The following is a 22,509-nucleotide window of genomic DNA, read 5'->3' on the forward strand; positions in this document are numbered from 1 at the left end:
GAGAGAGAGAGAGAGAGAGAGAGAGAGAGAGAGAGAGAGAGAGAGAGCGGTGCCGAGAGGCAGCATTCACCACACATCAGGGGGAGTGATAAGGACTTGGGAAGAAGGGTTTTGAAGTGTGGACTTCAAAGAGACTGTACACACACACACACACACACACACACACACACACACACACACACACACACACTTCCAAAAATACGTGGGATTGAAACAGATGAGATCACTGCGCTGTCCTCACAAAGTGCAGAACAAGACCAAAGGGAGGAAAAGGAACATCATCATCAACAGCAGCAGCAGCAGCAGCTAAAGCAGCAGCTAAAGCAGAAGCAGCAACATCAACTAAGACATTAGAGGGAAACAACAAAGACGGGAGACGAACACGACTGCCGTCCTGGTGACGGGCTTTTTTTTTTTTTTTTCGCGAGGAAGTGTTTTGCTGTAGGTGCAGCACATCTGTCAGACGAGCTGCACTCTATGTCAAGCCAAGCGACGGCGTGGCGAGCAGCACTCTGTCACATCAACTAAATACGTAATGTGAAGTGTTTCACAACATTACGGAGGTCATAATATACGGGGTTGTGATGAGGCGCGATGTGCTGCATTAAACGGCTTGTAATTCACGAAGACACTCTCGCTGAGCTGCCAAAAGCTGCATTCACAGGGAGAGGGAGAGACTGGGCTGTCACTGTGTGAGTGTGTATGTGTGTGAGTGTGTGTCTATGTGGGCTGTCTTGGACACAAAGGACAAATAAACAAACGGGGGGGGGGGGGGGGCGGAGAATATGAGTGTGTGTGTGTGTGTGTGCCTTTGTCTCAACGTCTGGGTTCGATCGCCCACCTTGCTAAATCTGTCCGTGCCTGTGCATGCTGGGGAAGAGGTGTCTGCGTGTACATTTGTAGGACAGTCATAGTGTGTGTGTGTGTGTGTGTGTGTGTGTGTGTGTGTGTGTGTGTGTGTGTGTGTGTGTGTGTGTGTGTGTGTGTGTTTTTCCCCTCCTCACCTAGCTCGTCCCAGAGCTGTCTGTACTTGTCGGTCATGGTGGTGCCCTGCTGTCTCCACAGCGCCAGCCGAGGGTCGGCCATGAACTGTTCTGTGATCAGTGTTAACATCCTCGCTCCGTTGGAGTCACGCATCTTCAGCATCTCCCTCACCTGCAGGAGGAGAAAAAGGGAGGACGGTTACGTACACACCCGCGAACACACACACACACACACACACACACACACACACACACATGTAGTTTGCATAAACAAAGAGCTATGAAACACACAGCAGTGACACAAACATAAAAGAGCGCTCACACAACAAGGGACATACAGAACTGCGTCAGACGACACAAACAAACGCACACAGGAAAATGTCCATGAGGAAGACAACAAATTCATGCAGTGCCTTTTGCACCCCCTCATTAACACGTGTAGCTTTTTAGATATTGATAGTACAGTATATAGTGTACACTATCTTGTGTGTCATCTGCTGATCTGGGGGGTGAGTTGGTGCAAACAGTTGTCTTTTGCAGGGATGAATGAAGTTGAATTGAAGCGATTTAAATCCTGGTCATGTGCATCCGCATTTCCATACACGACATTTTGAACCGGCGTGCTTTTAAAAAAGGACCCCGTATCCACTTGCTAGGGTAATGTTTGTTTCACAGTTACTGTAGACAAATCACAGAGTCAGTGCTGCAGACCGGGCAGCAGTCTGTTTGTTATTTACAGAGCGGCGTCTGACATTTAACTTCCATGGTCGAAAACAAGTTTGCCTCTAAGTGCTACATTGTACTTTCAGGCAAAAATATTTTCGGTATCTATTATTCTTTTGAAACACAAATTCAGAATTATTCAGCATTTATTGTTGATATTTAAAAAAAAAACGAAACAATACAAAGACAAAAGAATACAAAAATCTGATTCTAAGGAGACTGTGCTTTCTTCCTCTCAGGTGCATAACCAGCAGCTTACTTTCTCTAACTGGGAGATTTTTTTTCCGGAGCTCTCCTAATCGCAACAGGGACTTGTTTATTGTAAACTACGGTGGTCAGCATCTTCCAGCAGGAGGAATAACACAACCACTCTTGGGTGCGTTGGGGGATATAAAATCCAGGAAAAACATTGTTTAAAGTGCTCCGCTACTCTTTTAAGTTCGGGCCAGAAGCACTTCCTGGTAGAAGTTATGTGCGTTTTTCTCGTCTTTTGGGGAAAGAGGATTGGCAGCATGTATTCAACAAAAACACACCAGGAGAAAGACACAGGAGCGCAATACGTATGCAGTAGCTGTGTGTGTGTGTGTGTGTGTTCAGCGTTTTGAGGGCAGCTCGGGGGCGCGGGCCAATGTGTGCGTGACTCTCGACGTGGGTGTGTGTGCGCGTGTGTGTCCGTCCGTCGGTGGGTGTGCGAGCTGAAAAGGGCATCAAAGAGTGCGAAGCCCAGAGACATCCTAAAAGCCGGGCAGGGTGGATGATAATGGCCTTGGCTTTTGCAGTCTTTACATTCAAACATTAACGCTGGCCTCACTCTGCCACTGCAATACAGAGGCAACGCAGACGTCTCTCATGTAATCGTTTAATCGCGGCTACAGAGTAGTACAAAGAGCTAGCTTTTCCTCTTTCGCTCCCTTTATGCTACACTCCCTTTCTGCCATTAGCTCTAGCTAAGAGGCGGCCGGCCTTTTTTAATGTATGTGCCAATATATGCAAGTTGTTTTGTCTGGGACTACTTTGAACAGAGGAGGCCTCATTTCATAAGGGAATAGAAGAGAAGTGCACTAAAGAGAGGGAGGCCGTGTTTATCAGCAGGATGCAGAAGGGGGGAGGAGGAGGATCATCTGTGTGTTCCAGTAGAGAGACGGGAACACCTGAAGGGAGGGCGGTGAGGGCGGTGAGGGAGGTGTCCTGCGGCAGTCAGGGGGGCCGGTATGTGCTGCATGTGTGTGTCGTTATGTTCTGTATGCGGGGGGGGGAATGAATGTGCTGCCCGGCCTCCGAACCTTGCTGAAGAGCAGGTTGAGCTGCTTGCCCGAGCCGTGGTATCCTCCCTGCGACAGGAAGAGCTTGACTTGCTCCTGGACCTGCTCCTCATCCAGATGCCAGCAGTTCTCATCGTCCACACTGGCTCCTGCTGTGGGGTCCGGGGCCCCTACACACACACACACACACACACACACACACACACACACACACACACACACACAGAGAAACATACAGATGTGTTATATGTCTATTACGCCACTGTATTCCTGGTACAGAATGATGATATAGGCTCATGTGCGGTATATTATACAGAAGCATAAGCATTACATTACATTACAGTCATTTAGCAGACGCTTTTATCCAAAGCGACTTACAATTCAGTATCTATCTACACACCGTAGACACAGCTACGGGAGACATTGGGGTTAAGTTTCTTGCTCAAGGACACATTGACACAAGACTAGTAGAGCAGGAGCCGGGGATCGAACCGCCGACCCTCTGATTGAAAGGCCCTGCTCTCCACTTAGCCACGGTCACCACCAACAGCTAGGCCACCCCAAGCTGTTGAAGATGTTGAAATTCACCACACTTAAAAGGGTTTAATCAAGTCCAGCTTCAACTTTGTACAATTTAAGCTCATTCTTGCTTTAACAGAAAGACCAACCCTTAACCCTCAATGGCTGAAGAAGAAGTGATCCTAACTTCAGAGAACTTAACCCCTTCTTCTCCACCCATAGGAACTTGTGTCATCAACACTGCCACTGTTGATGACAAAGTCGATTTCTGTACGCTAATAATCGATTCATTGTTTAAGTTCTTTTTCTCTTTTTTTTTACAAGAAAAAAAAGACAAACATTGGAACGTGTGTAATCCGTGTTTACAAATCATATTTGTGTTTTTCAGCCTTTAGTAAACAATTCTAAACTATGGCGACGCAGACGGGAACAATTTAAGAAACCAACAGCAAAGCCTCTCAGTCAATTTGTCACGACTCTCAAAAACAACGACAAAAAAAACAGGCTGTAATTGTAATTTAACATCAATATCCGTAATGCGGCACACTCTCATGTGGTCGGCCTTCCTCCATTAACACCACCCTCAGTTATTTTGCTCTGTATTCAAGCCTCTTTATGAAAGCAGCGCTAAACTAAACGAATGCTCCTTTACTCGTCATAGGAAGTGATATCGCGACGTCCCTTCAAACGTTTCAGTGAAACACGTTGTTGTTTTAACAATTCAGCAACATTTATTTTTTGATACCGCACTAGGAATACGGCACAGTATGCCTGTTTCTTACTGTAATACCTCAAAACTGCTGTGATGTTGTTTCCTAGAATGAAAAAGTGAACGATGAAATAAAGGATAAGTGAATAAGTGTGTGCACCTGAAGACGATGGAATTATTTCTATCCTCCATTCCTAGAAGTTTCTATCTCTACTTTCTCTCCTCTTTCCATCTCGCTTCTTTTCATCCTCGTCTCTCATTCTAACTAACAAACTACTTCCCCCCCCGACTTTCTCCATGCACGTCTCTATTTCGGATTGCCTTTCCTTCTTTCGCTCTTCTTTACATTAACACACTTCTTCATGTTTTCCTCTCCTGATTTCCCTGGCTTCTTTCTCCCTGCGTTGTTTGCCCTTCAGTCTCTCCACTCTTTTATTGAGATAAGCGGCAAGCACAGTATCGATAACAAGAGATATGCACCTTTCTTCGTCTCTCTGCGAACCTCTTCGTCTCTGTATCGCTCTCTCAGAGGTAAATAACAGGTCTATATGTGTTGATTAGCAGCACACAGACTCTCCTTTACTGTCTGCGTCTCACTAATGAGTAACATTGATCCTGCCACACTTTACCTTCATCGCACAGTCAATACACGCCTGCATGCAGGAGGCAGGGAAACACACACACACACCTGCATGATCATAAACATGCCCGGGACTTTCTCCACACACACACACACACACACACACACACACACACACACACACACACACACACACACACACACACACACACGCACACGCGCGTTCCCTCACCGTGGACCTGGTTGATCTCGGAGTTCTGCGACAGGATCTCGTCGGCCAGTTTCTGCGCGGTAGGCAACACTTCGGTGTGGTGGACTGAAATCAGGTACTGGACGAACTTCTGCAGCTGGTCTCTGCTCATCTGGAACAGGGTTTCCGAGATGGGCAGGTGCAGTTTGACCTGCTCGGGCTTCCGTACTCTGTAAAGCGACAGCGCCACTACATGGGCGCAGTAGAAGATGTCTTTGTTGCCGCAGGTGCACGTTACCGCCGTGATCTTGCAGCGGTCGAAGCTCACGCTGACGCTGCAAACGAGCTCCGGGGTCGAGGGTGTGGCGGGGTCCGTCACCGTGCCGCTGAGGTGGAAACCTGAAAAAAAAGGTGAGAAAGGAAATTAGTTTTCAAGAAATGTATAACGCATGTAGAGGTACCTCCCCTCTTCCCTCATCTTCTCCTTCAGTCTTTACTTTAGTCAGTCAGCTGAAGATTTAACGTTCATTAAGGAACATTTTGATGACAAAAATGCCAAACTTCCTGTGTTTTCAGTCTCTCAAATGCTCTTTATCTAATCGGATTGTTAATTGAACATCTGGGCTGTGTGAACTCAAGAGAAAGCAATCCTCAGATTAATCCCTAATGAAAATAATCGTTGGCTACTTAATTGCCTTTGTTTTACTCATTTAGTGCTGAACAAATACCGCCATTTTTAGTCATTACGTTTCAAGCCGAGCAACTTTGATTGTTACTGCAAGATAAGAGGTTCAACTAATCCTCATTAGGTAAGACAAGAGACGAGATCAGGCATCTCTTCGTCTCCAAAGGAGAAATTGGATGACTTGATCAACTCATTGGATGTGCCCTTTAGAAAACAACATTAGTAAATAAATCCCTTAAACAATGAATGCACATTAGGACGAATCAGAATCAGTTGGCCCCAGTCAACTGCCAAAAAGGCCTCATGTTCTCTGATCACGAGAGCATGATTGGGGCCGCTGTTACGACCCCCCCCCCCCCCGAGAGCCAGCAATGAGCCTGCCTGATATCTAGATGCAGGAACTCAGATCGTGGGGAATCCAGTGCAAGAGGAACCGAGAAAGAGACGAGGAAGTGAGCGCGGCTGTTACAGTATGAATTATCCAGCCTCTTGTCTGAATGTAATGTTTGATCTTATCCTGACTGCGCTATCCGGAGGCGCGGCTGGTCATTATGCGAGGATGAATATGAATGAGCAGGGCGGGGTCCCCGGCAGTGGCCTAAAACACACACACGCATGAGCATATGAAAGAGGCCCACATGTACGCACACACTGAGCCGCTGCGTGAGATCATGCATTTATTAATAATGGGAGTGGTTAGGGGAGACAGAGAGCAGCTTATGAATGCATTAATGTGAGCAGGAGAGATCACTGGAATGCATGCGGAAGCAGGCAGAGACATACATCTCTTAAATACGTTTATCAAAGGGCTGAGCACACGCATCGCTGCGGAATCAAGCGCGCATTAACGCATATATCAAAGCGTCTTCTGGGCCTCTGAATTAGGTGAGAAGGGGAGGGGCGGGAGTTGCATATTTCATAGGGTAGAGATGGAGATGGGGTGAGGGGTACACAAGCGAGATGAACAGAGGTCAGGTCAAACCTCGGATGGTTAAGGGGAGCGCAAAGAATGCGGGCGAGTAGGAAGATAAAGAGAGAAGCAAGTAAACAGGGTCATAACCCGTGGCTGTAGAACGGATATAAAAACAAAACAAGCAGGTTATAGGGGCCTCATATTTCTCCTCTGCAGTGTCCTTAAAGCAGTAAAGACAGAGTCATTTAAACAGCCTCTACATCAGTCTGAATGACGCCTTGGACAAGTTTATGAATCCAAAAAAAGGTCCATTAGCGAGGATGCTGTAATCCCGCCATATTTGCAAAGAGCATTACAACGGAAATAGCAATGTTTTGTTATTGTGTTGCAGAACTAAGACGTGGTGGCTGCAAATATCCAACGGTGCAGAAACTGCAGAACATTGCCATGGAGATATGCTTTTTTTTTTTTTCCCATTCTGAAAGCCAGCTGGCAGAAGAAGTGCATGTTCGTTAACAATATACACAGAAGAGGAGTGTGGATCCAATATGGCAGCCACTTGCATCTGCAGTGATCAAAGCCTATATGTCTACAGCTGTGAGAGACAGACAGACAGACAGACAGACAGACAGACAGACAGACAGAGTCACTCTTTAAACGAAACAAAAAGGTTTACATGGAGCAGCTGCTTGTAGAATGGAGGGCTAACTTATTAAGCTGTATAACAACTTACAAATGAGCAATGGCTTGTAATGCTTGCTGATACATTTAGTGTGTGTGTGTGTGTGTGTGTGTGTGTGTGTGTGTGTGTGTGTGTGTGTGTGTGTGTGTGAGACACAAGCTTATGTTTCAAGAGTGGCCTCTAGTCCAGAGAGGGGAGAGAAAAAGAGAACATCAAAAACATGTGGGGCTGAGAGAGCTCAAAGAAAAATCAACCTCTGATACAAGCACACACACACACACACACACACACACACACACACACACACACACACACACACACACACACACACACACATATATCAGACTGTTGTAAAAGCAGCAGCAGTTTGCAAATATTTTTTCTTCTTTTTCCCATAGGGAAAATTAATAGCGATACTTAAAACAACAACAAAAAAAACACACAGAGTATGAAAAACTACATAGTGATAAAAGACGCATCCTCGTTGGAAAAGTCGGCTGTGTTCCCCTTCGCTTTAATGGACACTCTCACTCTCTCCACTTCCAAGCCCTTTTCATGCGTCCCTCCCCTTCCCTCCATCCGCATTCCCACAGCTCTTTCTCTCTCGCTCTCTGACAGATGGGTAGGTAATGAGTTTCGCCTTTCCCCGTCCAATCGTCTGGGCACCAAAAACTGGCCCCCCACGCCAAAAATGCCCTTTTAATTTAGCCAAGCACTGAGTACAGGGCTATTACTGTTTAGGTACACACACATACACACTCACACGCACACACACACACACACACACACACACACACCTCCCATGACTCCTGGTTGGGTGGGTATGAAACCTTCAATGTCTCATGTGCTAGCTATTAAAGAGCCTGGTTCCCCCCTCACCCAGTCCACCCTGCTCCCCTCCCCGAGAGGTGCTCAGGGCTCTTTTCTGTGCATGTTCAAGAGGCCAGGGTTGGCTTTCAAAGTAACCATGGCGGCCATTTTTAGAACAAGGCCTCTGTGAGGTTGCCCTAGAAACCCCTTGTGACCGCCCCGGTGAAATCACACTTGGCCCGAGGAGCCGTGTAAAACAGTGTGTGAAAGAGTGAGCGAGAATTAGCGTATGTATATATTTATATATTTATATATATATATATGTTCAAAACCCACAAAGGCCTGCAGACCACCCGCACTTTTTGGGGGACCCACATCAAAGCATTCCCCCAAATAGCACTTCGCTCCGTCTTTCTGTCTGGTTTTGAACTTGCATAAGTGCCGATAAGCCAGCATGCGCTCTCTTGACCGGCTAGGGCCACTTCTGTCTATTCAACAACGAGGGGGCCCCAGAAATACCGGACTCCCTGCTCTTATTTCAGGGAGGAAAGGCCCCGACTAAGACCTGCGACTCCTTCAACGTACATCTGCTGTGACGGAAGAATGCCGCCTTTATACGCTCCCCCTATAAAACAGGATTTAGCTTCCCACATGAAGGCAGACGGCGGGTATCGGGGCCGGGCCTGGAAGGTTTGCTTGCCTAAGCACAAAAGTGCTCAGTGTTCCAAAATCACTGGGGTAAATTAGATTGAGCAACATACATATATTTCCGCAATCAAATTAAGATTCCGAGTCAAAGGAGAAAATTCAGGCCCAGCAGTGGGGAGGTCATTAGGTTTATTGGCTGAATTGGTTTCGTGAGTGACTGTCACCTAAATCTAATATGGCACCATGCGGTTCAGACAGCACTCGTCTGCCTTTGTGTGTGTGGGTGTGTGTGTGTGTGTGTGTGTGAGAGAGAGAAAGAGAGAGAGAGAGAGAGAGAGAGAGAGAGAGAGAGAGAGAGAGAGAGAGAGAGAGAGAGAGAGAGAAAGAGATTCCAAAATACGTGATTGATTTCAGTGCGAGAAGTAAGATGAAACAAATGGGCCGGTGTGAAAGCGAGTCAACAAAAGCAAAGAGGGAGAAACAGAGGGAGCAAATAGATATTTAAGGCCCATCCGCCTGCACCGATTCACTTAAGCCTCGCACATTAATCACATTACCTCATGAGCTGCAGACAGACAGAAAGCAACACCTTAATCCGACTCTAGCGCTGCTGGAGCTCCTCCTCCGATCCACAGGGGGACCACCTGCAGTAGCTGGTGCTTTAACGTGGGAGCCGCCTCCGTGTTGACCAAAAGACAGCTAAAACCTCGACTGAGAAAATGCCGCCGGACTGGAATCCAATCTGTTTGGCTGGACTGAACCGAGAGGCCCCACAGAAAGGAGATCTCAACCCACGACCGAAGACGAGCAAGGCTCGGCTAGCGGGTCGAGGAAGGGTCGGGAATCGCTGGGCGACCCCCACCTCGGACACCGGCTCCATCCCATACACACACACACACACACACACACACACACACACACACACACACACACACACACACACACACACCAGTGATTCCCTTCACCCAGCTCCTTGAACTGGCCTAATTAATATGCTTATAAAGACAAATACAAGGCCTTTGAGCATCTTACTGGGTAGGTCTGTGTGAGCAACAATGAACACATGCGTGTGTGGTCCTATAAGGAAGCACCCATACAGAGACTATAAACAGAGATCAATGCTATCCCGCTTTGGGCGTGTGTGTGCATGTGTGTGTGTCTGTGTGTGTGTCCTAGGTGTGGGACGGGCTGGAACAACACAGCTGAGCTCCAGGGGCGGCCATATTTACACTTTAAACCCTCTGGTAGACCAGAAAGCCTCTTTCTCCCCGGGTGTGTTTTCATCATCCGCACACATGCACACACACCGCAAAAGCACACTGAATGCTTATCCCGACAGGCACAAACGAGCAGGAATTAATGTTTTGAGTTATTCTATGAATTTCAATGCTTTTTACTTCCGCTCGAGATTCTGACAGCAATATATGCATGCTAATCACAGGGATGGGAGGGAGAGGATATCTGTATGTGTATGTGTATGTGTGTGTGTGTGTGTGTGTGTGTGTGTGTGTGTGTGTGTGCATTGACGGCTGCGTGGGTGATTGGAGTTGTCATCAGCTGGCGGTTGAAATGACAGTTGACTACTGGGCTGCTGCCACTTAGTTGTCATGCGGTGCATCAGGAATGACTTGCAATTTTCTAACTATCACTTTCAAAATGGATTCTAATTTTGCTGGATTGGGCCTGTCAAACAGCGCCGGCGCTAGCGCTCTGCTGGGGTTGGCGTTCAGAAGGCCGACCAGGGCGGAGAGACAGCGACGCCTCAGTTCAGGGATGTGATAGACGCAAGACAAAAAGGATAAAGTGATGAGAAAATGAGTTCTGTTAGTAAGAGATGAAAGGCCCGCTTGCAAGAAACCTTTTTTTTTGTTGTTGAGAATTAGCTGGGGCAGGATTCTGTCAAAGGAATAGTTTAACTTTTTTGGGACGAGTTAGATTAGAAGATCGATGGCTCTGTCATGACTTTAAAGTAAACACAAAGCTGGAGCTGGCAACTGGTTAGCTTAGCTTAGCACACATACTGGGAACAAGGGGGGGGGGGGGGGGGGGGACAAAATGCTAGCTTGACTCCATCCAGAGGTAAGACAAATCCTCCTACCAGCACCACTAACACATCACGTCTCTTTTGCTTAATCCACACACAAACCAAAGCGCAGACATGAGACCGTTTGGTTTTTAAAGGGGGGAATATGGACCGGACCATTTCTTGCCCAGAAGCAGCGACATCCTGGTTGGTTGAATTGGTTACATTTCAACTGAGCAAGGCCCTCTGCTTACCCCCGTTTACCCATTCTAATGCTAATGCTAATGCTAATCTAAGGTAACTGCTGGCAGTAGCTCCATATTTACTGTACAGATAAAAAAGTGGACAGAAATCAAATAAGTGTATTTTCCTATCTATTACCATAGCTTCTCACCATAATGTCACATACTGAGAAGAAGAGAACAGCATACTGATATTGCGCGCCAAAAAGAAAAAAAAAATTAAATAGTTTTAGACGTTTTTTGATTTGATCAAATTGCATGTCTAACAAGGCAGTAGTAGTTTACTTAGACAAATACTAGCCGACCACGTTGGTCTAAAATTACTATTGGGTGTGATTTCAGAATGGCATCCGCCTGCTATTGGGTGAACTGCGCCTTTAGCGGATTCAACAATTCAACAAATCCCTGTCACTGGAGGAGCCAGTAGGCTGCTAATTCCGTCTCCTGGCTGTACATTAACTATACATTATCCCAATCCGTGTGCAAGGTTCATTAGTGTGAATGAAATTACAGCTGGCTGGAAATGAATGTGTGTAATTAGCAGAGGTCTGTCCCAGTAGAGCCTCGCAAGCTATAGACGGAGGTAATGGGATCCATTGAAAAGCCATTGTCTGCTGCTTCATGGCTTCAGCATCTTTCTAACGACAAACCTATGCAGCGAGACATTATAGCGGCGCTAGCGTCCTTCTCCTTGTGAGGGGCGGGGGGGGAGTCTGGGTTGAGATGAGCCAGCATGTGTCGCTTGAGAAGACTGCACACATAGTAAAACGGCACAAACAAAGAACAGGGCGACATATGATTCGGAATCGGTTTTTGGTGGGGTTGTGTGTTTGTGAGGCGGGAGCTGTGTTTGTCGAAGAGTGCCAAAATGGCATTTGCCGTGTCTGTCAGAATTGATTACAGATGTGTTTCTCTTGCTTAATTTGAACTTTGCCCTTTAAATCCCTTTGAGATTAATCGTTTTCAAAAATTAGTCTTGACATCAAAGCTGAAAAGACAAAAAAAAACTGTAAAAGAATAAATAAAAGAAAGTATGCAACAAAGATTCTGTGAAGCTAGTACAGCGCACAGATAAACACAAACGCCCTACTGTGGAAGCTAACATGGCTGAAAGGGAACAGAAATCATTTTGCTTGTGAAAATAGCTGGGCACTAACAGCACCGGACTGAAAAACTACAGCATGACTGTGTGCACACATGTACGAGTGTGTGTGTGTGTGTGTGTGTGTGTGTGTGTGTGTGTGTGTGTGTGTGTGTGTTTAGGTTCACTTGTCCATGCCAGGAAACAACCTTACACTCTTTACCCTTCCCATTTTGTTTGGAAAGTCACTCGACACACTCCACCACCACAACACGCCCCCGCACACACACACACACACACACACGCACACACACACACACACACACACACACACACACACACACACACACACACACACACATGCTACCCCACCCTTTGACACACACTCATGATGCCTTCATGCATGCACGCATACTGGCTTCAGTGACTCCCTGCAGTCAACCTCCTTCTGCTCACAAACAGCCCCTCCTCTTTCCTTTTTCTCTCTCCAATAACTGACTCCTCCCCTGTCCCCCCCCCCCCCCCCTCCCACGACACACACACACGCACACGCACACACACGCACACACACAGAGCGTTGCCTAGCCCTAAGCTGACCCGTTGTGTGTACTGACGTCACACACTAGACAAGGGGAGGCATCATTCCAGACAGACACACACACACACGAACACGTGCACACCCACACACGAACATACATACACACACACACACACACACACACACAGGCCCCAGCCGAGGGGGAAGCTGCATTCCAGCACAGGCACACAGACACACAAACACACATCACCACGCCTGGCGGTGGGAAGCATGGGGAGCGCTCAGCTGTAGCGGGGAGGTGGGGAAGAGGGCCAGGGGAGGGGAGGGGGGAGTTTCAGTAGAGGGAGGAGGGGAGCGATGGCTGTGAGCCAGTGTTCCTCTGAGCTCAGCACTTCCCCTTTCAGCTCCAGCCAGCCGCCAGTTTGCGTAACGCAGCCCATGCAGCCCTGCCGGCTCGTGCTTAACCCCTTCCTTCCTGGAAGTCACTGAGGTCACACCCGCTGTTCTCTGTTCGGCGGCTCATACCACATCCTGGCGTAACCCCCCCCCCACCTCCCCTTGCCCAACATCCCCCTGTTCAGGCTTAGTCATTACAACACTGAGCACACGGGCCCACTACTCATACTTCCTCATTATTACCTGACACGCATGGAAGCGGGGACACAGACGCGTGTACACCACAGAGAAACGATACACTCGCCAGGAAATAGGTTAACCTTTCACATGCCACTTTCCTTCTTCATTGTCTCAGCCGAGAATATATATATATATATATATATATATATATATATATATATATATATATATATATATATATATATATATATATATATATATATATATATATATATATATATATATATATATACACACGCATGTCTTTCTTGTTGACTACAGCGTGTGAAATAATCTAAATATGTAGGTAGGCCGCCTGAGAGTGACCTGGACTTACGTCACTCTCTGAAGTCAACACAAAAGAACTGCAGCCACTGAAATACTCACCCATGCATGAGCAATCACCAAGCGATTATCGCCGCCACAGACAAATATGTAGCTCAATTATCAGCTGTCATTGACAAATATGTGGGTCACACACTAACCACCTTAACGCCGATCTTTTTTTGGTGAATGAAGCAATGAGCGTGGCATGGGTACGTGTGCACCGTATCCATTCGGCTGCGTGTCCATTGACCTTCCGAGCGCTTATGTAGGCCAAAGTGTCCACTCTGCCCACAGAGATGTGAGCCCCCCCACCCCCACCCCCCAAAAAAAAACCCTGCTGGAAAGTGTCATAGCTCACACTAACCGCAGAAGACACCGTCCACGGCGGAAGGGATGGGCAGAGCAGAGAGGGGAGTGAACGAAGGGAGGGAGGGGGAGGGGGGGGGGGGGGGTTCTCTCACGCTTAATATCACTTGACACGCGTCATCCAGCATCTCTCAACCAGCCGCTGAGCCCGTGTCAAAGCCGCGGCCCTGTCGAAGACGCTGCGCCACCTTGTAGGCACACACGAATACAACACAACAAATATCTCAGCCACCTGGCGCCGTGATCGACAAGCTGCGGCAGAGAGCGAGAATTACCGGGATGAAGACAAGTGAGGGGAAAGAGGTGGGAAGGGTGGGGGGGGGGGGGGGGGTGGGGGGGGGGGGGGGGGGGGGGGGCAAGGGAAAGGTTGCATACGTCTCTGCTGATTCGCGGTGGTCGATTCTCTAGCCTGCAGGCTATTCCTGTAAATATTGACGTTGATGTTAGGACCACTCTCTTAAGGATAAGCTATAAAGCAAAAGGGTTTAGATTTACTCTGTGCAAACTGTAAGCATCTGAAATCACACGCTACGCTTGGCCTTCTCCAAGCGTGTTGAGGGGGAAACAGGGAGGGACTTTCAGGGTGAAGAGCTGCAACCACATGGGGGAACTGAGCTCTCTTAGTAGGTCCACAGCTCGCTCCTCTCCCTCTCTCCCTCTCTCTCCCTCTCCCTCTCCGTCTCTAGATGGTTTAGGTTTCCACTCTCGGGCTAAAAGCAGGCTGCCGACATCAAAACCTTCAGAGAGACCCCTACTTCCCAGAAACGGCTCTCGTTTCATGTAAATAGCTGCCTTTCTTGGCTGCATTGAGATAAATTGCACCCTGCTGGACAAGAGGGAGAAAATGTTCACCCTGGAGCCTCTTTTGTTGACATCCGTACGCGTTGCCGTGACAACACATGTCCGGCGAGCGCACGCGTGTTTGCATTCATGGGTCGCATTTGTTGGGGGGAGGCACACACACACACACACACACACACCGTGCATACGTGTGGGCAAACACGAGCGGGGCAGGTCCTCGCTCATAGAAAAGGAATACCGCTCATTCTTTCTCAGAGACACACGCACACAAGCAGGACTGCACAAAACACATGAGCGTGACCAAGAACACTGAATCAGGTTAGACTTGCTTCCAACTACCAGGTCCTCGTGGGAGGCTGCAGGCAGAGAAGTTTATAACTGATCATCTCCAGGTTAAAAAGACGAATCCAACTATGACAAAGACTTTTTGCGAAACCCTCAAGAGGACCGCTTGTGCCCGGTCAGCTGGGAATTAATGTGCTAGAGGAACACAATGATGCATGAATTCATTTTAACACAAGTGGGTTAAAGATGCCAATCCTCCTATGGGATCACCATCACTCCATAAACAGGAGTCTCTCTCTCTCTCTCTCTCTCTCTCTCTCTCTCTCTCTCTCTCTCTCTCTCTCTCTCTCTCTCTCTCGACTGTCTGTACTTGTATACGCAAAGCATCCCCACTTTGTTTAATCAAATTTGCTCAAGTTACCACTTTCATAGACGACAGAAGAATAATCATATCCGTATGCAATTACGCTGATTATGTCTCTTCAGAGACTTGTGAAGTGAAGGACTATGTCACCTCTGAGACCAAAATGAAACAAAGGCCAACTGCTTTGTTTATATTTCACCACGTGTCTGCACTCTGAGATCCTCATTACCTTCATTTGAGTGCTGAAGGAGGCTATATGACGGGAGGAGGGGGGGGGGGGGGGGCACAACTGAGGGGGGTACATGCCTGGCGCCATAGCAACCGTAGAGGAGGCTGAGGGGCTGCATAATAATCATAAGGATGGAAAAGAATATGTGTGGTTGTATATCTGTGTGTGTGTGTGTGTGTGTGTGTGTGAGAGAATCCCCTCCCGTGGGCAAGTCAGCATTCACCCATGAAGTAGGTCAGTGAAATTTGCCCAAATTAGGTCAGTGGCAGTCAATGGGTGCCATCCTGGACAAGAGGAATAATACAAGGGGGGGGGGGGGGGGAGTCTATAAGGTTAGAGGAGCAGAACCAAGCGGCTTACTTCTTCTTAGCTTTTACACTTAGTTAATTACTGTTGCGCTGGTCCATACAAAACACACACACACACACACACACACACACACACACACACACACACACACACCAAAAAAAGCCTCAGTGAGGTACCAAAGCTCCCGTCAAAGCAGAGGGAGCTCTTTACAACTTCAAGCAGTCACTTTTTCTCTACTCAAAACATCCCCGATATCAGAATCAGTGCGCATCAAAAGCCCGTTTTGATTGAAAATGCTTCTGAAAAGCAGTCCGATTCGGTTACATTGCTTAGGTCTGATTATTTAGCACCCCTCCTCCTCCTCCTCCTCCTCCTCCTCCTCCCTCTTCTCCCTCTAGCTGTTTGGATGGTAGCTCCTTTGTCATCTGCCTCTGTTTCGACTAGCTCTTCTCCCTCCCTGTTTTGAAGAATCCACATCGGGGAGAGGGGCTGTTGTGCGTCGTTGCCAATAAACGGAGGAACACAGGAACCTTTGAAGTCTGCGGCACGTTGCGATTTTCGCTTTCATCGTCCCGTATCTGTCAGTCAACAAGAGAAAACGTGACTCCAAAGGAAACTTTTTGCTGCCTTACTCCCTCTCCCACCCCCCAAAAATTCCCCTCCACACATACACACAAAAACAACACAAAATCACAACAAAGGCAGCGGGAACGTCGAAGGCTGTATCGGGCATTAGACAGACGGGGGAGTGGGCTGAATAATAATAATAATCTGTGAGGAGTTACGAGGTGTTCCAGAAGATTCTGATGTTGCTTCAACTGGCGCAGACCAACTCTGCTTCTTCTTGCCTGGGCTTCCTTGGCCCGCTTCCACACAAAGGGGAATGCACGTGTGTGTGTGTGTGTGTGTGTGTGTGTGTGTGTGTGTGTGCGCATCCCACCGTAGCTGTGGGGTCGCTCTTTCAACTTTGCTCTGTCAGCCCTGTGTCGCTCATCTGAGATCAGTCGGGTGTCAGAGAGGAGGAAGAGCATTGACAGGTGTCTTCTGTGGGCAACGTCTGTTCAGAAGAGTGATGGCGGAACCTGGGCCTGCACCTAATCACACAAGCCTGCAGCCTTGCTCTGACAGCCACAGAGGTTGTGGTGGTGGTGGGGGGAGGCGGAGGATGCAAAGGCTCCCTTCCCTGGGCAGCGATCAAACTCGAGCCCCCGGCTTGCCCGTGGATGCGACAAGGCCCGCTTCCCCTCTCACTGCTCCCTCCCTCCTCCCCTCCCCCCCCGCCGCATCCTCCCCACTGCTGCCAATCATGTGTCATATGCTTCGCGCTCTCGCACGACGCACGCGTCTGATTGCTGAGCGAATGTGTTTGTGCTGGGGCTGAGCCTGTCCACACAAGTTAAAGAGACGTACACGAGCGAGGAGACAAAGAGACACGCGAGGACACAAAGAGCTCTTCGGGAAAAGGAAGTGTTGAGCCAGGAACGACCAAAATGTACGAGCAGAACGTGGCTCGGAGTGAAGCGAGCCACAATGAGTTACAGTGACTAACGTTTGCTAGCCAGGGAGAGAAAGATGTCTGGCTAGAGAGGCCGGGTACGGGAGCCAGAGAACCGAACTGCGGCCAACCTGGACGAGGCCTCGGTCCAGATACGTTGGGACAGCACCAGGGGCCCGGCTACAGCCCGTCAGAGCAGGGAGGAGGGAGGGCAAGTGAATTAGCAAGAATACACAGAGTGAAAAAGGGAGAGAAAGAGAGGGGTTTTGAGGCTTTTGAGGCTCCGAAGTGGGGATGGAGGGGGGATGGTTGGAGGGAACTGCTGAGAGTCAGGCAGAGCTGGAGCCGAGGCTCAGAGGCAGGGCCAGGGCTGAGCTGGGGCTGCTGAGAGAGGAGCCAGGGCTAGAGGCCAGAGGAGGGAGGAAGGGATAGAGGGAGGGAGGGAGATGGGGGGTGGCTGAGAATAGGAGGAGGCTGTGGCAGAGCCGGGGCCGGGGCCAGAGCCAGGGGCCCGAGCTTTAGATTTAGTCAGCTGTTCCCCTGGCCAGCAGCTGGAAGGACGTGAGGAGAGAAGGGGAGGGGAGGTAGCAGGGGAGGACAGTGCGGAGACTTCGGGAGGGAATTTTAACCGAGAAACGGAAAGTGAGGGGAGAAGGAGAGAAGTAAGAAAGGGGGAGGAGGGGGGGGAGAATAGCACAGCAATAGAGAGGGAGAGCAAGAAGGGAGAGACAGGGTAGAGGGTGGTGGTGGAGGAGGTTTGGAAAGAGGACAGTGGAAAAGCCATTAGATTCCTATGAGAGAGAAAACAGCGCTGAGAGCAGACAGACTGACAGAAGGTGGTTAAGGCTCACTGGCTTCGCAAACCACTCTTCCCTTCCTCCCTCACTGGTCCTCCTGCTCCCTCATTCCTCTCTTCTCTCCCTCCCTCCTTCCCTCCATCCATCCCTCCATCCCTCCATCCTCCTCCTCTCCTTCCGTCACCGGTGCGCTATTCTCTGGCTACCTCCTCCTCAGCTAGTTGCGCCTCAGCGACAGCCCAGCTATTCATTACGCACGACCTGCAGGCATGACCCTAAACACACACACACACACACACACACACACACACACACACACCGAGATCCCAAACAGGTGCCCAACACACACGTGTGCGCACACACACACACACACACACACACACACACACACACACACACACACACACACACACAGCAGCAAAGGAGTCTGGAGGAGGGGAGGAGGCACGAAGGGGGAGCGTAGACAGAGGGAGCTCTCTGTGGCTGCCTGAGAAGCACCGCGGGGAGGAACGACAAGGAGAGGAAAAAAAAACATTAAAAAGAAGAGGAAAAAATAAAACAAAGGTGATTAAAGGAGAGCGCGACCACGCTTTGTTTCCACAAAAGTGGTGAAATGAGATTTGGAGTAGGGGAGCGAGGGGCGAGGGTTTGCCACGGGGCAAGCAGCCGCTGCTAGCAAAGCACTTTATGGCCTATTATATTCCATTCAGATGGACCAGGCGTCTGAGATAAAAGCATTTAGTCTGCGCGTTAGTGAGTGACTCAGCACTCGGAGCCTTCACAGGTGGACCCCTTCATAACTACACAATGCATATAGATGAAGCGGCCCGCTCGATGCATAGGGATCGCTCACTCCCACACCCTCTGCCTCCTTTATTCTCTTCACCTCCACCTACGCCACCTTTTTACCTCCTCAACTTTCTAACACCTCCTTGTGGACGAACCGTTTTCAGTAATTCCTCCTGCTCTCCTGTATAAAAAGGTTTGATCTTTTTTTTCGTATCCAATAAGGCAGGGAAATAGGAGACGGGAGGAGAGAATGAATCGGAGGGGTATACTCCAAAAATAAACAAAAAAAGCCTGGCTTTTTATTTTTCACTTTTCCCTCAAAATTAGGGGAAGATATTTATGTGCTTGGCTGAAATAGCCGACCTACCTCTTCTACTCCCTTTCCCTCCCATTTAGTGTTGAGACGGTAGACAGCCCCCCCCGCCCTCCCCTCCTGCTCCATTGCTTCCTCTCCATCACTCTCTTGTCTCTCTACAGCTCTCCCTCCACCCATCTGCCCTTTCCTCTTCGTTCTACCTCTGTGCCTCTCTTTCCCCTCCTCTCCTCCCCTTGGTGGTGGTTAATGGCACAGGGATCCAGCGTGGAATATAGATCAGTGCGAGATGGATGGGGCACCAGGAGCTCCGGCCAGTCCCGTAGGTCCCAGACCAAAGATTAACTAAATATTAGCTGACAGAAAGAGAGAGAGAGAGAGAGAGAGAGAGAGAGAGAGGGAGGCAGGGACACAGCTGCAGCTGCTAGTGCCACTGCCGGCAGAACAAACGACAGAGACTGTTTTTAACCCCCTTCTGCTCTCGGGAGAGAGGGAGAGACGCGTGCGACGAGCGCACAAGAGATGCAAAAACACACGCGACGCATCGGGGTATACATACATACTGCCGCGCACGTGTATACGCACATGCTATCAGAGGCACCCTGGGAGAAGAAGTCCACTAATCACATTCTCTCCTCCCCCCCCCCCCCACCCATCCCCTCTGCCCTGCCAAGGCGGATGGCGAGGGGAGGAAAAAAAAAAAGGAATAAATCTTTATTAGGCGATGTGTCCCTGCTTTATCGATCGCTTCGCTCCTTCCCTCCCCTCCTCCTCCTCCTCCCTCTCCACCCCCCTCTCTTTCGCTCCCCTCCTTTTGTTATTTTAGGCGTGTGTCTGCCATCCAGTCCAATTGAGTCAGGCTGTACATCAGAGAGGACCATTACCCACGTCTCCCTGGGCTGGGCTGTCACTGGCTGCGAGGGAGGGGGGGGGGGGGGGGTGAGGTGATGTAGCCACCCAGGAGGGACAGCTAGCCAGCTAACTGCTAGCCAGACAGACGCAGGCAGCCAGATAGTGGGTTCGTGGGCAAGAATGCAGACAGGGACAGGGGTGGCATTAACAGGCGGTGGCAGACGTCCGTCGGCAACGGCGAGCAACAACAATGGAAGATCAGTACTTCACCTACATTCAAGTGTGTGTGAGCAAAGCATGGCGCAGACGCAATCTGATTCATGGTGCCAATTTCCCCACTATTGATAGAAAGAAGTCATAGCTTCTTTTTCTTTTCTTTTTTTCCTGGCAAAAAGGTGTGTGGCGAAGGCTGTACCCCAAAATAATCAGCCTACAACACTAAAGCCAATAACCCAGTTTCAGTTCAGATGTGAATGTTTTCTTTCCCCATATATCACCTTGAGAAATCAAAGCATGATTTTCTATAGAACTGCTTCTTTTTTTTTTTTCGAACAAAAGATGTTCTAGGATGTAAAATATTGTATAACGCAAGCAGCCGTGCAAGGACTTCGTTATAAAACAGGAGATTATGAATTGAACCAGACATCCGACGCTAGATTCCGACACAAAGAAATACTGAGGATCAAGAACCCAGCCGGAGTAAAAACCCTTGATCCTGTGTCTTGACCTGTGCGATGAGCAACTTGTCATTGAGCAAGACACTGAACTGCTCATTCAGTGCATCAGCACAAAAGTTGGTGATGTGAGATTTGGAGTAAAGGAGCGAGGGGAACGTAGAACAAAATGCTACCAGATTTATTCCTGAAGGGCAGAGCGATGCCGAACCCTGAAAAAGGTTCCAGGACAGTCCTATTGAGGACTGTCCTGGAACCTGGGAACCATCAGGGTGGGGATCACTTAAAAACTTCAGCGAAAGACACGACAGCAAACAGGCCAAGTCTTGTCCCTCTGCTAATTCCAGACAGAGGTAAACAGAGAGGTTCTAAATGTAGAAACAGCGATAGCCCCCGAGGTCTGGATGCAGACTGCTAGCACCGAGCACAGCAGAGAGAGCAGGAGCTAACTAGCCAGCTAGCCTTCCTCTGGGAGTTTAGACACAGGAAACACTATGGAAACATGCTGTATCTAGATAGGGGCAGTGTAAATAAGATATGAGTTTCTATTGCCTGGCTTGGGAAATGAAGCTGGAAAATTGAGATGGGGAGGAAAAAAAAAAAAAAGAGATCATGAGAGCTTATAAACACGAGGAAGGAATGCATGAAAAAGAAGGAGAATAGGCGCAGGTATGGAGTGATTAGGAGTAGAAGAGCAAGAAAAATAAGACAGGACGATGAAGGGCAGGAATGAGGTAAGAAAAAAACAAGCAAGCAAGGAAATGAGCAAGAAAGAAAAGGAAAGAACTCAAAAGAAGACAAAAGGGCGAAACCAGATTCCATTCGGTTGAAAGGCATCCACTCCTTCTCTCATCTCTCTCTCTCTCTCTCTCTCTCTCTCTCTCTCTCTCTCTCTCTCTCTCTCTCTTTGTCTGTCTCTCAAGCCTGGAGAGCCTTTCTAGCTCTATTCAGCCCTAGCTCCTCCACAGAGCACTGAATGCATGTCTGAAATGCCACACAGCCACGACATCGTTGGACCAGGCGCAGCCACGGTCACCTCACACTCCCAGGACCTACTCCTCCTCCTCCTCCTCCTCTTCATCCTCCTCCTCCTCCTCCTCCACATAGCTCACACAGCACCCGAGCCTGCGGGGCGAGAAGAGAGAACCGGGCAAACTCCCTCTCTAGAATCTGGCTCGGGTTCCCGATTGTTCCACAAAAAGGACAAAAACAAAACCGGGCATGTGCTCTGTCCCCACTCTCTGACTGAAAGAAAAAAAAAAGAAAGAAAAAAAAAGGCTTATTGGAACATGCAAAACGCCGACCACACATTCAATCAGGCAAGCAATCTTCCCCTTTTTGGTCAGGTGGTGTTTATTGGAAAACAATAACGTGAGCATGTCAAGCAGAGCAATCGGCCACCGGAGGGACAGTCTGACCAGGTTGACCTTTGGCTTTAGTAAATCCATTGGGGGGGGGGGGGGGGGGGGGGGGGCGGGGGGAGGCAAGTGAAGAGGTCAGCATTGGGCCAGCTCAATGCTGGGGGGAGGGACCAGCAGATGAGAGAACACCTCCGTCTGTGTGAGTCTGTGCGATAGGGGTCAGCGGCAGGTAAACCCTCGTCCTCTGCTCTTGTTTACTCTAAGGCGCCTAGTCCCCGGGCACCATGAGGCAAGCGTCTGTCTTAAAGCATGCGTGCAGGCAAGTGAGTGTGTGTGTGTGTGTG

General features: G+C 49.0%; 1 protein-coding gene across 1 annotated transcript in view; it reads right to left on the bottom strand.

Annotated features, from left to right (window-relative positions):
* The window catches only part of LOC137867608 (zinc finger SWIM domain-containing protein 6), a 45,949-nt gene that overhangs the window by 15,607 nt on the left and 7,833 nt on the right, over positions 1-22,509 (bottom strand). The window contains exons 2-4 of the mRNA XM_068704296.1: positions 5,009-5,365; positions 2,990-3,138; positions 1,005-1,155 (exon numbers count right to left, since the gene is read on the bottom strand). Of these exons, the coding sequence (XP_068560397.1) occupies positions 1,005-1,155; positions 2,990-3,138; positions 5,009-5,365 (657 nt within the window). The remainder of the gene's footprint in view (positions 1-1,004; positions 1,156-2,989; positions 3,139-5,008; positions 5,366-22,509) is intronic.

This window comes from Cebidichthys violaceus, unplaced genomic scaffold (genome assembly GCF_023349555.1).
Source record: "Cebidichthys violaceus isolate CVI_PGR_0920_01 unplaced genomic scaffold, fCebVio1.0.p SCAF_9, whole genome shotgun sequence".
NCBI classification, from domain to species: Eukaryota; Metazoa; Chordata; class Actinopteri; order Perciformes; family Stichaeidae; genus Cebidichthys; species Cebidichthys violaceus.